Below are 13203 nucleotides of genomic sequence, written 5' to 3'. Positions count from 1 at the left end.
CCCAAGCTTTCCAAGACCCCTTGACTCATAAGGTGATTTAAGCAAGGAGCAGAGGGCCGCCTCCCCCTTGGCCTGGCTGATGGAGTGGAGCTGTGAGGGAGGCTTACTAATCAGATCAGCTCCCATTTCTAGACTCTCAGGTGGCCCATCCCGGCAGAGGGGGTGAAAACCAATGCTGGTGCAGCCGGACCTGGGAGACCTGCTTCCCGGCTGCCCGGGAGCGCCCTGCCCAGGAACAGTGGGCCGAGCGGGAGCAGCGCAAGAGGGCTAGAAAGAAGGCACGAGGAGGACACGTGTTCCAAAGTCAGTTCCCTTTATTAAATGTTGATTTTCACAGACCAGAAATACAAAATGAAGGTAGAAATAGGCCCCACCGAGGAGTTTCAGGCCTGATTTCACACGACTCCTGCTGCGGCAACTTGAAGGAGAAATAGCGGTGGCTGTATCCCGAAGGTGGGGAACGCAGGACAGGGATCTGGGTCCTGTGCCCCGCCTCCCACCCAATCTCTCCCCAGATTGTAAGGCGCCATCCCGTGAAGCGGCAGAAGCGAGACACCTCCCCATCCCAGGGAAGTGCGCACCACCGGGAGAGCGTGTCCCGGGGGCACGGACTCTGAGGACCACGCGTCATGTGAGCAGAAACTGGGCCCAAAACCCGGTGGGGAGCCTGGGGCTGTGACGGGGCAAGCGGATTCTCTTCCTCCTCTTTACTCATCGGATCCTGACGCCGAGTCCTCTGAGCTGGGCGGGGTACTGGCTGGCTCCTCTTCCTCTGAGTCCTGAAAGCCAGAGAGGCCTCTTAGGGGAAAGGCACAGCACACCAGACACCTGGCCACACTTCAGTGCGGGGCCTCTGGTCCCCATCCCGGGCAGCGCTAGCACCCACCTTCACCAGCCTCAGAACCCCTCCCATCCACTGCCAGTTCCTCCCTCTCACAGACCCACCACAACCCCTGAGCCGGGAACACCCCGCACCCGAGACTCACGCCCCAAACCCTTCCCCGCCCAACTGCGCCCGCTGTCTCGCTGACCTCGCTCCGCCGCCTCTTCTTTTTGCTCTTGTTCTCGCCTGAAGAGCTCTCGTCACTGGACACGAACTCCTTGCTTTTGAAGCTCTCGCTCAGCGGCCGGGATGACGTCTTGGACGACGAGCCCCTGGAGGGTGTGGATTTCTTTTCCATCTTTGCCTTCACTTTCTTCTTCTTCTTGGACTTGTCTCTGCATCGGGAGAAGTAAAAGGGAGCTGCACCTGCAGGATCCCCCTGTCATGGGTGAGGCCAGACCTCTCCCAGCTTACATCAGGTCGTGCCCAGTCCCAGCCACACTGCCCCGTTCACTCTCAAGGTGAACAGCTGCCCCATGCTGCCCAGGGTGCCCCCAGGGCATTCCCTGAGTGAATTCACCAGAAGAACCAAAAGCCATAGCCCAAGGCAGCCCCACAGGCCAAACTCATTTGCATTTCTTGCTTTATCTTTGAAAATTCAGGTGATTTTTCTCACCCTTCTCCATAATAATTTTAACTCCCCTGTATCTTCCAATGAAATTGACCCTCCAGGGAAAAGGGCCATGTTGATCTGGTGACTTGAATTCACCCACTCTTGGGCAGCTGGAGAAGCACAGGCCTGCTTTGTCAAAGCCCTATCTACTCCAACACCTCAACTCCCAACTTCACTCCGGGGGAAAAAAAAAAAACTTGCCAAGAGCCTCTGGGCCATCTTCCTGACGCTCACCTCTTAGAAGACTCGCCTCGGCCCCCTTCGTATTCTTTCATGGCCTTCTCATATTCCCTCCTGGCATCCTCGGCCTTGCGGTCCCACTCCTGTCACTCGCACACAGAGAGAGAACAGCAGACGATGACGCTCTCTCTGTGACGCAGGCAAAACCTGCCCAGGAAGTCCCACTGTGGCTCCCGTGCCCCCTCTGCCAGTTACAAGACTCACCACCCAACAAAGTCCCTCTCGCCAGCAATGAGACCCCTCCCCGCCCCTGCTCTCGGCTGCCACCCACCTCTTTCTTCTCTTTGGACATTCCTTTCCAGATCTCGCCTGCCTTCTTGGAAAGATCCGTGATGCTGATGCCAGGGTGGTCTGACTTGATCTTCTCCCGGCTGGCATTGAGCCACAGCATGTATGCAGACATGGGCCTCTTGGGTGCATTCGGGTCCTTGCCCTTCTTCACCTACATAGGAGAGAACCCAGGTGCCTTCAGCCATCTGCTTCCCAGACCTCCCACTCTCCCAAAGAAACTATCCAGACCACTTAACTTGGAGGAACAGAGGAGGAAGGACTAAGTAGCCCAGGCTAGACTGCCAAGATGGTGCCGCCTTCCCCTCCACACTCAGGGCGGTGCCCACCAAGGGCCCCCTTGCCCCTGGGCTCCTGAAGCAGTCACAGCCTGTCTCCTGCTTCAGATCTTCCAGAAGCTCATTATCTCAGGACCAGAGACAAACATTTCCGATGATATCCCACAAGGCCATGATCACTGGCTACAGAAAGGAGCAGCCCCTCCCCCCAGCCTCCAGTCCGGAGGAACCGTCACCTCCACAGGCTTCTTCCGGCTCTTACGATCCTTGGCCACCTTGGCCCTCTTGAGCTGCTTCCGCTTCTTCTCATCCCGGTCACTGTCACCCTCATTGCTGGAGGAGCTGGCAGAGGCGTTGCTGTCAAACCTGGTGGAGAGTAGGGCTTAGACTCAGGAAAGGAGAGGTGGAAAACAAATCCAAAGTCGCCTGCCCAGAAAGTGGCGAGGGGGTGGGGAGGAGGAGACCACAGACCCCACAGCACCCCCCTGCCAGGCCCCAGTGCTGCTCCCTCCCCTGTGCTAGGGTGGCTTCAACCACCCCCTCTCCAGACCACGGGAATGACCACAGGTTACTTCTTCAGTCCATCAACAAGAAACAAGGAACCACTGGGCTTCCACTACTCTCCATCATGGCCTGATCCAGGGCCTACTCCATCCCCAGTGCCCAGGGACAGAGACACCGTCTCGCTCTGGCCTACAACATGCTCCAAGTCCACCTCACCACTTCCTACAGTGTTGTGTTTCTGATGAAGACAGTTACTACCAAAAGCAATGAAACCCAATGTAGCACAACCCGACTGTCCTATCCAATCCGTGTCCTAGCCTCAGAAAGCAGCAATCACCTCACCCCACAAGCTGCGCAAGTTTTCCAGGCACCGTCCCAGGGCCTTGCTCGTTACCCTTCACAAGCATGCGGCATGCAGCGCTCGCAGGCCCCTGCTGGGTGGTTTCTGCTACCCACTACTCATGACCCACCCTTCCGGGTTGAGAGTCCCAATGTTCTGTCAGGCACCACCAGCCACACTCTAAGGGTGGGCACGTGGCCTGGGTCGGGCCCCCTCTGCACACCTCCTAACTCAGGCCGAGGGGACAGGTGATCACACCTGCTCACTAAGCAGCAGACTGGAGGCAGAGGCACCTCTGGGAGCTACACCAATAGGATTAAGCCTGCCCAGGGCTTCTAGTCATGTGGCACCTCACGGGGCAAACCCATCTAGCACTAAGGAAGAAACACTAAGTACTCAGATTCTCCCTACAACTTGTGAGCTCCTAGATCCCACAGTGCCTGAAGCCAATTACTATTCCGACTCTCCAGTTCCATGAAGTTAGACAAATCCCCAAGTCCAAGTCACATTTCTAACGCTGGCAATCCAAAGTCCTGCCCGAAGGCTACCACTGCCATTTCCAGGTGAGGAAGCCGCAGCCAAGGACTTATCCAGGCACACCCAGAGAGTAAACAGGGAAGCACCAGTTCTCGTTCCTGTCCTCTCCCCCACTGTACCTTTCCTGCTTCAAAACATGCCTGCACTTACTTATAAAGCCCTGACAATTCTGAAACATTTTCATGTATCACCTCACTGGAGGTCACTTTCCTACTCTGGGTCAGTGGCTAACGCCAGGACCTGAGAAACGTCCAGAAATCTTAACCAAAACTCACTCCTCTGCCACATCTTCCTCCTCTTCACCTGGGTTGAACGACTCATCTGCAAAAAGACACAGGATTCATCAGCTTCTGCCCCAACGAAAATCTCACTCCCTTAACCCTGGCACCCAGCGACCACCCCATGCCCCAGCAGAGGCTGGCCCACCAGTCTCTTCTCCTGAGTCATCGCTGCTGTCGTTGGCATTCTCTTCCCGGATCTTGCCCTCCTCCTTCATCCTCTCCAAGTAGGCATCATGCTGATCTTCATCAGAGTCTGCGTATTCGTCGTAGCTGGGGTTCATGCCCTGTCCAGGGAAGAGATGCAAGTGAGGCCCAATCTGCCCTTGAATCAGACTCTGCACACTCACAGCACTCCCCCATGCCTGTAAAATCAGAAGCAGCTCCCAGGAGGCCCTGGGGCTAGCCTGTCCACACACAGCCAAGGTGCAGGGCCTGTGCCCATATACTGCCTGGCGACTGGGTTAGCCCAAGCCCCTCCCACTCCCAGCCCCACAGTGGGGGCTCTTGCGAGGCTGCACAGACTGAGTCTAAGGTCATGCAGAGGAAACCTGCATCAGGAAGGGAAAGGGTCACACGCACCTCTTTTTTCTACAAGGGTAAGAAGAGAAGAGAGTGAAAAAAGAAGCCAGAAAAAAAATCTCTCCCTTTTCTCTCCTACAAAAGGGACCAGGAGAGCCCCAGCCTTCCCACACAGAGATACCTCTTTCAAGCCTCGGTTTTTGATGTTGAGCTTCTTTGCGTTGACAAAATCAAACAGCTTCCCATACTCCTCCCTGTGAGGGGAGAGGCACCACGTCACCAGCTGAGTAGGGCAAGACTAAACGATGCTCAGATACCCAGAAGCTGGGGTGGACTGTGGGCCTGGAGCGCTGAGCCACACCGTCGACCCCAACAGCTCAGAGAGCAGCCTTAGAGGACAGCAGCCAGGAAGAGTCACAGCTGAGTCCTGAAGGAGGAGCTCTTGAAGGTCGAGACGGACGGAGGTTACCTGTTCACCAGGTACCTACACTGCAGGCTCAGACTGTCCGGGCAGGGGGCCGTGCACCTACTCCCTGGCCTGTATTTCATGCTTCACCAGCTTGTTACTAGGATTAACCACGAAGACGTTCGGTAAAACATTTGGCCCACGGGGGACACTCTACACTCAGGGGCGGTGTTCTCAGACGGGAAGCTCACTCCAGGAAAGACACAGCGTTTCCATCACCGGCAGACTGGAGGAGAATCAGGGCTGGAATCAAGTGCACGCGGCTTCCACATAGGGAAAATAACCTTCTTTTGAAGAACAGAAAGAAAGCAAGAGAGGCTTCCAAAGTCTGAGGACTCCACGGAGAAGGATCAAACCTCAGAGAAGCAGAAGAAAGAGTCACGGGCCCAGAGAGGGCCCCAGGCCCGGCCAGGCTTCCCAGGGGAGGCTGGGTCAGGACGGGGGACACCCAGGCAGTGACTGGGGGAGGCTCTCACCTCTCAATGCTACTGAAGGTGTACTGAGTGCCCTGCTTGGTCTCAATCTCGAAGTCAAAGGAGCGCGTGGTGGTGGTGCCACGAGCAAAGTTGACGAAGGAGATCTCATCAAAGCGGATGTGCACGGGGGGCTTGTGGACATAGATGAAGCCCCGCTCCAGCGGGTACAGCAGTCCTGAGCTCGCCTTGTAGGAACAGGTGATGCACTGGGCCCCTGAGTGCCTGAAGGAAGGAGCAGGGGGCCGACTCAATGCCAACCTCAGCAAAGCCAAAGGGCCCAGCAGGCAGCTGCAACACAGGTGAGCTCCAAGCCTCAGCCCGGTCAGTCTCACTCGGCTGCTCCAACAGACACCAACCACCGTCACGACACGCGATCCCATCTGCGAAGGGGTCCGCCACGGAGAGGGAGCATTTCCCTTCCCTGGACAGGGAACCCGGCTCGCATGCTCACCCTTGGAAATTGCCCGGCACTGTGATCTTGCGGTTCACCAGTGCTTTCATGACCCGGCTGACCATCTCGTAGAGGGATCCTGACATGTTCTTGGTGAGCCGCCCCTCAAAGCGCTTCTCCACCTCTTCCCTACAAACAGAGCAAGATCACATCACCGGCATTAGAGACTTCTGCCAGCATCATCTGCCTCCTGCCTGCACAGCGGCAGGACGGGAGTCCAGGGAGACACTCACTCATTCATGTTCAGAGTCAAGGAGATGTCCTCGTCCTTGGAGAACAGGAGGATCAAGAAGTGGTAACGGGTTTGGCCCTGCTTGATGGGAGGATCCAGGCTGATCTGATAAGGAACAGCAGACAAGGTTAAGCACCAGGCGGGGCTCCACCAGGACTTCTGACGGACCAATAGTGAGACCTGCACCTCAGTGAGACCCAGTCACAAAGTCCTCAGACAGGCCGGCGCCGCGGCTCACTAGGCTAATCCTCCGCCTAGCGGCGCCGGCACACCGGGTTCTAGTCCCGGTCGGGGCGCCGGATTCTGTCCCGGTTGCCCCTCTTCCAGGCCAGCCCTCTGCTGTGGCCAGGGAGTGCAGTGGAGGATGGCCCAGGTGCTTGGGCCCTGCACCCCATGGGAGACCAGGAAAAGCACCTGGCTCCTGGCTCCTGCCATCGGATCAGCGCGGTGCGCCGGCCGCAGCGCGCCAGCCGCGGCGGCCATTGGAGGGTGAACCAACGGCAAAAGGAAGACCTTTCTCTCTGTCTCTCTCTCTCACTGTCCACTCTGCCTGTCAAAAAAAAAAAAAAAAAAAAAAAAAAAAGAAAGTCCTCAGACAAAAATCGGGATCCTCCGCCCCCAGGGGCTCTGCTCACCACAAAGAACATCTGGCGCTGATCCTTGTGGGGCAGCAGGAAGAGACGCAGTACCGTGGTATAGGGGATCTTGTAGTCAAAGGTCTTGCCGTGCAGGTGCAGAAAGGTGGGGTAGATCCGGATGTCGTAACGACCACGGGGAGTCAGGCACTGCAGCTCCCGGAAGATGCAGATGGCGTCTCCAGTGGCCTGGATGACGTCCGCCTTGGACAGCACGTTCTGGGCAAAGGCCTGCCGAAGCACACACTGTTAACCCGGCAGCAGGCCAGCCCATGGCCTGCTCAGCCCCGTCTGCACCGGGGCGCCTGGGGAGGCCTCACCTCCACGGGATCCACGCCGTCCTCCTGGGTGGGAGGCACGTAGAAGCGGACCTCCATGAGGGACACCTCCGCGTCGTCGTTCTGGTGGAATTCCAGCGTCACCTCGTTCTTGCCTGTGGTGCACTGGGACACGTTGCTGAGGGGTATCTCGAAGACCGGCTGGTCACCAATGTCAAAGGAAAGCAGCTGCCCTGTGAGAAGAGGGCTGCTCAAGCCTCAGGCTCCCCCCACGTCTGCATCGACAAGAAGCCCACCGAACCTGGAGTTCCGTAAGGGCGGGGTGCCGGGGCTGTTTGTTCACGCTGCACCCCGAGACCAGGCACAAAGCCTGACACACCACAGGTGCATTGAGCAACCCACCCGACAGGAAACCGGAGACTGTGGCAGAGGAAGAGAATAAGAAAGGCTGCAGCCCTTGATCCTACCTGCTCCCCAAGACTCACCTCCAAACTTCACCGTCCCCCAGTTCCAGCCCTTCACACACAGGTCCTTCTCCATTAGCTCAAGGCGATAGTGAGTTTTGAAGAAATCAGAGAGTTTCTCAAACTCCTATGAGTGGAAGGGAGAAAGTGCAACCACAGTCAGCTCCAGTGGCCTTAACCGACACGAATGTCCTGACATTACCTATATCCAAAAAATTGCCCCAATAGGACTTCTACCAAAAAATCCATGCAGGGAGCTGGTGCTGTGGCACAGCCTGCAGTGTCAGCACCCCATAAAGGTATTGCTTCAAGTCCCAGCTGCTCCACTTCTGAACCGGCTCCCTGCTAAGGCGCCTGGGAAAGCAGAAGATGGCCGAAGCCCCTGGACCCCTGCACTCACATGGGAGACCCAGAAGAAGCTTCTGGCTCCTGGCTTCAGCCTGGTACAGCCCTGGCCTTTGCAGCCATTTGGGGAGTGAACCAGTGGATGGAAGATCTCTCTCTCTCTCTCTCTCTGTAACTCTCCCTTTCAAATACATAAATAAGTCTTAAAAAAAAAAAAAAAAAAGTCCATGCTGACTCAGCAGCTCAGCTCTGAAATGGTTTAAAAGGTTGTGGAGAGAGGCTGCTCCTGGGAGCTGGACCTCAGACTAGGGGAGGAGTAAAGAGAGGGACTGGCATTCCTGTTTCTGGACCTCACCATGTTATCTGACTTCCTAAACTTTGTGTGTTCATTGTTTTAATAGAAGTGGACATTAAAGTTAAGTCTTTCACTCAGAACAGTTTAAGAGGGAAAAGCAAAGCCTGAACTAAAGCATCCAGCTAAGATTCTGAACCTGGATACGAGCAAACAAGCAGAAAGCACGATTTAAACCAGAACAGTAGGAAGCAGATCTTCTGGAACCAAAACACAGAAAAGCTGTGAACGCTCTAGAACACTCAGAGCTGACCCACTGATTGCTCAATGGCCTCAATGGCCCTGCCCAGGGAGCCAAACCAGCACCACGGGGGCTACCAGAGGGAACCTCAACTCCCTCTAGAAGACTAAAAGCAGACAGGATGGCACGGTAAAAAGGGGGCTCACGGCAACAGGGCGTCTCACCGATTCTCGGAAGCCGTCATACTTGTAGACGTGGCCATTCTTCGTGAGCAGTTTAAGTCCGTGGCCGAGAGCCACCCGGCGCCAGATGCCCTCCGTCAACTCCCCAGCCTGGATGTTGTCTACTTTGCCCGTCTTGCTATTCTTGAAGATAATTCCCTGGCGACTCAACCTCAGCCGACCGTCATTCTGTTGGGAAAGTGAGCCCAGATGCACGGGGACAGTACAGACCGTGTCCTGGGTGCAGCTCTACCCAGCATTCACTTTGACTGCCAGGTGATCAGGGCAGGAGCAACAGCTGAAGCGAGGACCAGTAAAGAGACACAAGTGTCCAGGAAGTCTCGGTTCTGCACCTGGCTCGGGCATCCAGAACCTGCGCAGGCCATCAGTCTCCTCGTTTGAAACACAGAATAGCAAATACGGTCCCTTCACACCCTGAGATCCTACAACTCTCGCGACTTTTCAGAATTGCCTTTTATTGGGGGGAAACACCAGGTGCACGTTATACAGAGACTTCCTTTTCCCAGTAGAAACGTCACCAGGACAAGCTCTCGTTCATGTACATCAACTTTAGCTCGCTCCCTCCTTCCATCTCTATTAAAAACGCAAGCCCTTCTCACCATGGAGCCTTTCACCTCCTGATAGACATCGTTGAACTCCAGTGTCTCTGCCATGTTGACCTGCCCCTGGTGGCCTGGGCAGAGCCCTAGGCCTCACAAGGGAAACCGAATACACTGGGCGCTGGGCCCCAAGTCCTGGGTGAGTGTGCAGATGGTCAGCAGGTTGGGAATCTGAATTCAAGAGAGAGTCATGAAACGCAGCGCCGCGCTCTGCTCACGGATGGAGCCAGGTGGCCGCCCCTGGGGGTTCACAGACTCTCCTCTGCCCGGGAACCAACAGGCCGGCTGTGCCGTGCTCCGGGGGTCAGCCCCGGTAATCCCAGGCCCGCAGAACCACCCCAAGCCAACACCCTCTCTGCGCGCCACACCGGGAGCCATGGTAACGAGCAGCGGAACCCCAAGGCCTGCCCGCAGCGTGCACATCTCCCGCGCCCCAACCCAGCTCAGAGCGCTAGGTTCCATCCTGGCCCTCATGGTTCTCCCCTCCTGCTAAAATGGATTCGCCCGCTGCCTGCAGATTCGAACGCGGAACGGCCCATTCGGAGCGTCCCGCGGGGGAGCGGGGCCCAGGGACGACGACCACCCACCTCCTCAAGCTGCAGCCTCGCGACGGGCCGGGCGCGGGCGGTGGGCGCTTCGGGGGATGCGGGGGAGGGGGGCGGGGACGCGGGGAACGGGAGTTAGCTGGGGAAGCTTTTCCCGCGTGCGCGGCCCCGCGTCCCGCCACCGGAAGCCGCGCACTGACCATCGAGAGGATGAGCTGGCTAGAGAGACGCCAACCAGGCCCGCCGCAGAGACAGTCGCCTAGAGCGACGGCGACGCTGGAGGACCCGAGGCCGGGGCGGTAGCGGTGAAGTCCGACTGACTAGAAAATGAAGGCTCATCGGGCTTCTTAGAACGTTGCGGACACGTCAAGCGGAGACTGGATCCTAAAGGGAAATCGTGTACCGTGGCTTTATTTTTGTCAGATTTCGGAGGTTGGGGGGTTAATTTCTGTAGGGGTTAATTTCTAGGGGTAGAAAGGAAGCTGTGGAACACGAAGAAAAATACCTCAGAGTTGCGGAGAGAAACGCGTGCGGGCGTTCGTGTCCTTTGTGGCAGGCCTGCTGGCCGGCTGCCCCCTGCTAAGTGGGATTGATCCTTTCTGAAATGAGTTCACCGTCTACACCCAAATTCTGCACCTCTGTAACCGCAGTGGCGCTGGTAGTGACTGGCAAATGGCAGGATCGAGTTCGAGCGCTGGTGTCGGGTTCACCTTAGAGCCAGAACTGATTGGAAACCACATGAGCTCATCTTGGAAGAGGTGCACCTTGCAAAATCAGAGCCGGCCTGAGCTGGGAGAGAGGTTTGGAGTTTATCTCCTCCAGCCTCCTGCGGAGAGCAGTTGCCCAGCGGCTCTGGGAGTCGGCCACCCAGGTGGAGACAGGAAGCCGCCTCGGACTCCGGTCCCGTTCTCTTCTGCTGTAACCACAGTGGTTTTACGTCCCGAGCCACTGAGCCCATGTGTCCTGCAGAAAAGCATTCGTTACACGGGATATTTAAACTCAAGATTTCCCTGACGCTGGTTACACCAGCTTGCTAACTCAGTCCTGGGATAAGAGACAACACACCGTTGCCCCCACCACCACCCCAAAATCATGGCTTTTAACCTCTGGGTAGTGGCTATTCTAACATTATCTGAATATAAATTCAGTGTACCGGGGGCTGTAATTAATCCAACACACTTCTAGGATTTCAGTGAACAAGCTGAAAACAACTCCAGCCTTCCAGGGAAGCATAATCCAACAAATGACCTGAGAGTGTGTATATCCATATAACTGCTATATATATATATATATATATATATATATGTATGTATATGTATATATAACTGCTGTATAAGTTTTATATATATATGTATATATAACTGCTATGCTACAGGTAGAGCTTTAGCTGTGATCAACTGCAGTTTAAAAATATGTGACTCTATGCTATTTACTCCCTCCCAAGAGATCCAGGAAAATATTGAAGACACACCCTCCCCCCCAACTCATGCTGTTGGAGGCAACTCAGGGAGGGAGGGGGTGGCTGCAGAATTGGGTGGAACGAGACAGGCACTCACAGATGAAAGGGGCTACCCAGTTCAGGCGGATTATTAGGTGGCTGGGGGATGGGGCATTTGCAAGGGGCTTTAGGGAGAGCTCACAGCAGCTGGTGAGCTGGGATGAGGATGCAACAGAAGAGATCGGAACAGAAGCGATAGACAGAGTGCAGATAAAACACGAGTCCCAGAGGGCCCTAGCCAGCTGCATCCCAGGCAATCAGGAGCCCAGGCTTGGAGACCCCACCCCTGCCGTGACATCACAGGAGAGTGGGGTGGAGACAAATAAAAAGGGGGTCCCCCGCCCTGGCCCTGGACTCTTGGCAGCCAGAGTGTCAAGAGCAGAGAGAGCCTGGGCACTGGGCTGGGGTTGTCTGGCTTAAAGGAACAGGTTTCCCATTCCTGGAGCCCCTCTGAGCTACCTGCTCCAGGCTTCCTGGCCCCGAGGACCTGTCTTTCCTGAGCTGCCATTGGGCCCCTTCCCAGGGGCCCCTGAGCTCTCTGGCAGCATGAACTGTGTATCAGACTTCTTCACCTATGAGACCACCAAGTCGGTGGTTGTGAAGAGCTGGACCATCGGGATCATCAACCGAGCCGTGCAGCTTCTGATCATCTCCTACTTCGTGGGGTGAGTCTGTGACCCTGTCCTGGTGTCCTGCCCTCCCTCCATCCCACAGGGCTGCTCTTCAGGTTTACGGGCTTTGCCTTTTGGGGGAAACATTTTGCACTGTGCAGCCACTTCCTACAGACTAGCGTCAGCCCCACGCACTGGGATCTGGCCCCCAGGTGAATACTTTTCCCCAGTAAGTCCTCCAGAGTTGGAGAATGACTTCTAGATCCACACTCCAAGGAGTGGGGTCTTTGGCCTGGCACTGCCCTCCACCGGGAGCAATCCCAGGTGGCCCCTCTCCTCTACTTTCTCTCTCTCTTCCAGCCACCCCCCCACCAGAGAACAGCCAGCCCCTCCCCACATCCTCCCAGTCCCCTCAATCAGCTCTTTGGGGTCTCAAAAAGGCGAGGGAGCCTGGGGGAGGCCTGGAAACAGGGGAGATGGTAAGGATTGGTCGGTTGATGGGATTCATGGTGGGTGAGAGGGAGGGAGAACCGCTCTGCGTTGGGACGAGGAACTCCCCTCCTGGCATGGGGAGACGGTGAGAGGGCTTGGAAAGGGGAGAAACCCTTGTTCTTGGAGGCTAGGACAAAGATGGAAGCTGCCCCCTGAGGTGGCACAGATAACCACTCAAGGGGAGAGTGTCTGCAGAGGAGAAAGGTAGTGTTCCTAAACAGAGTGGGGGTCCCTCTGCAAGAATCCAGAACTGCCCGTTGTCAGACAGCACAGTTTCCCTGCTTCTGCCCGCCTTGGTGCCTGATAACCCAGCCTGAGCTCCTGGCAGCTGGCCAGGCCCAGACAACCCCTCCCGGCCCCACCTCTTGGAGGCTCACACCTCCATACACACAAAGGGCCATGGACCAGACAGCAGCTGGGGGTAGCAAGAGGGAGGCAGGAAAAAGACAGGTTCTATCTTTCTTGTGGTCATTTCCACGTAGCAGTGGGCACCTGAAAACATGGGCAGAACCTCAGAAGTTTTCTTTTCTGGTGTGTGTGGGTGCCTAGTTTCACAATGCTTCTCACAATGTGTGTGAGAGCAGCCAGGGATTGCCCATCATGAATGAATTCAGGCAAGCGATGGAGACATCCTGAGTGTGTGTGTGTGTGCAGGAGCCTGCTTACATGAAAGATCAGAGTAGTGGGTAAGGATGTACGTGAAACAATGGGAAGATATTATTTTTAAGCAAATTTTTTTTGCTCCACATGCTTGACAAAAGCCCGTAGGCTTCTGTTTGAGGATACTGTAGCAAGGGTGCGCATCCAGTGCTCCTTGCAGGGCTAGCAGAGTAGCTTTGGGGAATGGTTGAAC

At 56.0% G+C, this 13203-nt stretch overlaps 2 protein-coding genes and 1 long non-coding RNA gene across 4 annotated transcripts in view; 1 reads left to right on the top strand and 2 right to left on the bottom strand.

Moving 5' to 3' along the window:
- Window positions 1–296: 296 nt before the first annotated feature.
- On the bottom strand, window positions 297–9953 carry SSRP1 (structure specific recognition protein 1). The gene is made up of 17 exons (XM_070070311.2): window positions 9792–9953; window positions 9205–9375; window positions 8588–8773; window positions 7507–7612; window positions 7064–7254; window positions 6744–6974; window positions 6110–6213; window positions 5877–6005; window positions 5426–5647; window positions 4665–4737; window positions 4110–4248; window positions 3959–4004; window positions 2539–2668; window positions 2008–2178; window positions 1731–1819; window positions 1032–1218; window positions 297–779 (listed from the first exon to the last, which is right to left on the bottom strand). The coding sequence occupies exons 2-17, from the start codon at window positions 9256–9258 to the stop codon at window positions 708–710; spliced, it is 2130 nt and encodes a 709-aa protein (XP_069926412.1). The 5' UTR covers window positions 9259–9375; window positions 9792–9953; the 3' UTR covers window positions 297–707.
- A 22-nt stretch (window positions 9954–9975) lies between these two features.
- LOC149128307 (uncharacterized) lies at window positions 9976–10393 on the bottom strand. The gene is made up of 2 exons (XR_016217143.1): window positions 10255–10393; window positions 9976–10133 (listed from the first exon to the last, which is right to left on the bottom strand). It is a non-coding gene; the product is annotated as an uncharacterized LOC149128307 (long non-coding RNA).
- Window positions 10037–13203, top strand: part of P2RX3 (purinergic receptor P2X 3) — a 33209-nt gene continuing 30042 nt past the window's right edge. The window contains exon 1 of one of the 2 annotated variants that reach the window (XM_051854032.3): window positions 10037–11912. In XM_051854032.3, the coding sequence (XP_051709992.1) occupies window positions 11794–11912 (119 nt within the window). In that variant the 5' untranslated portion in view covers window positions 10037–11793. The remainder of the gene's footprint in view (window positions 11913–13203) is intronic. The other variant, XM_089309051.1, reaches the window with a different exon arrangement.

This window comes from Oryctolagus cuniculus, chromosome 1 (genome assembly GCF_051225735.1).
Source record: "Oryctolagus cuniculus isolate XC-2025 breed Fujian yellow rabbit chromosome 1, ASM5122573v1, whole genome shotgun sequence".
NCBI classification, from domain to species: domain Eukaryota; kingdom Metazoa; phylum Chordata; class Mammalia; order Lagomorpha; family Leporidae; genus Oryctolagus; species Oryctolagus cuniculus.
Note: the sequence above shows the minus strand (reverse complement) of the source record. Positions and strands in the feature narration are given on the sequence as shown.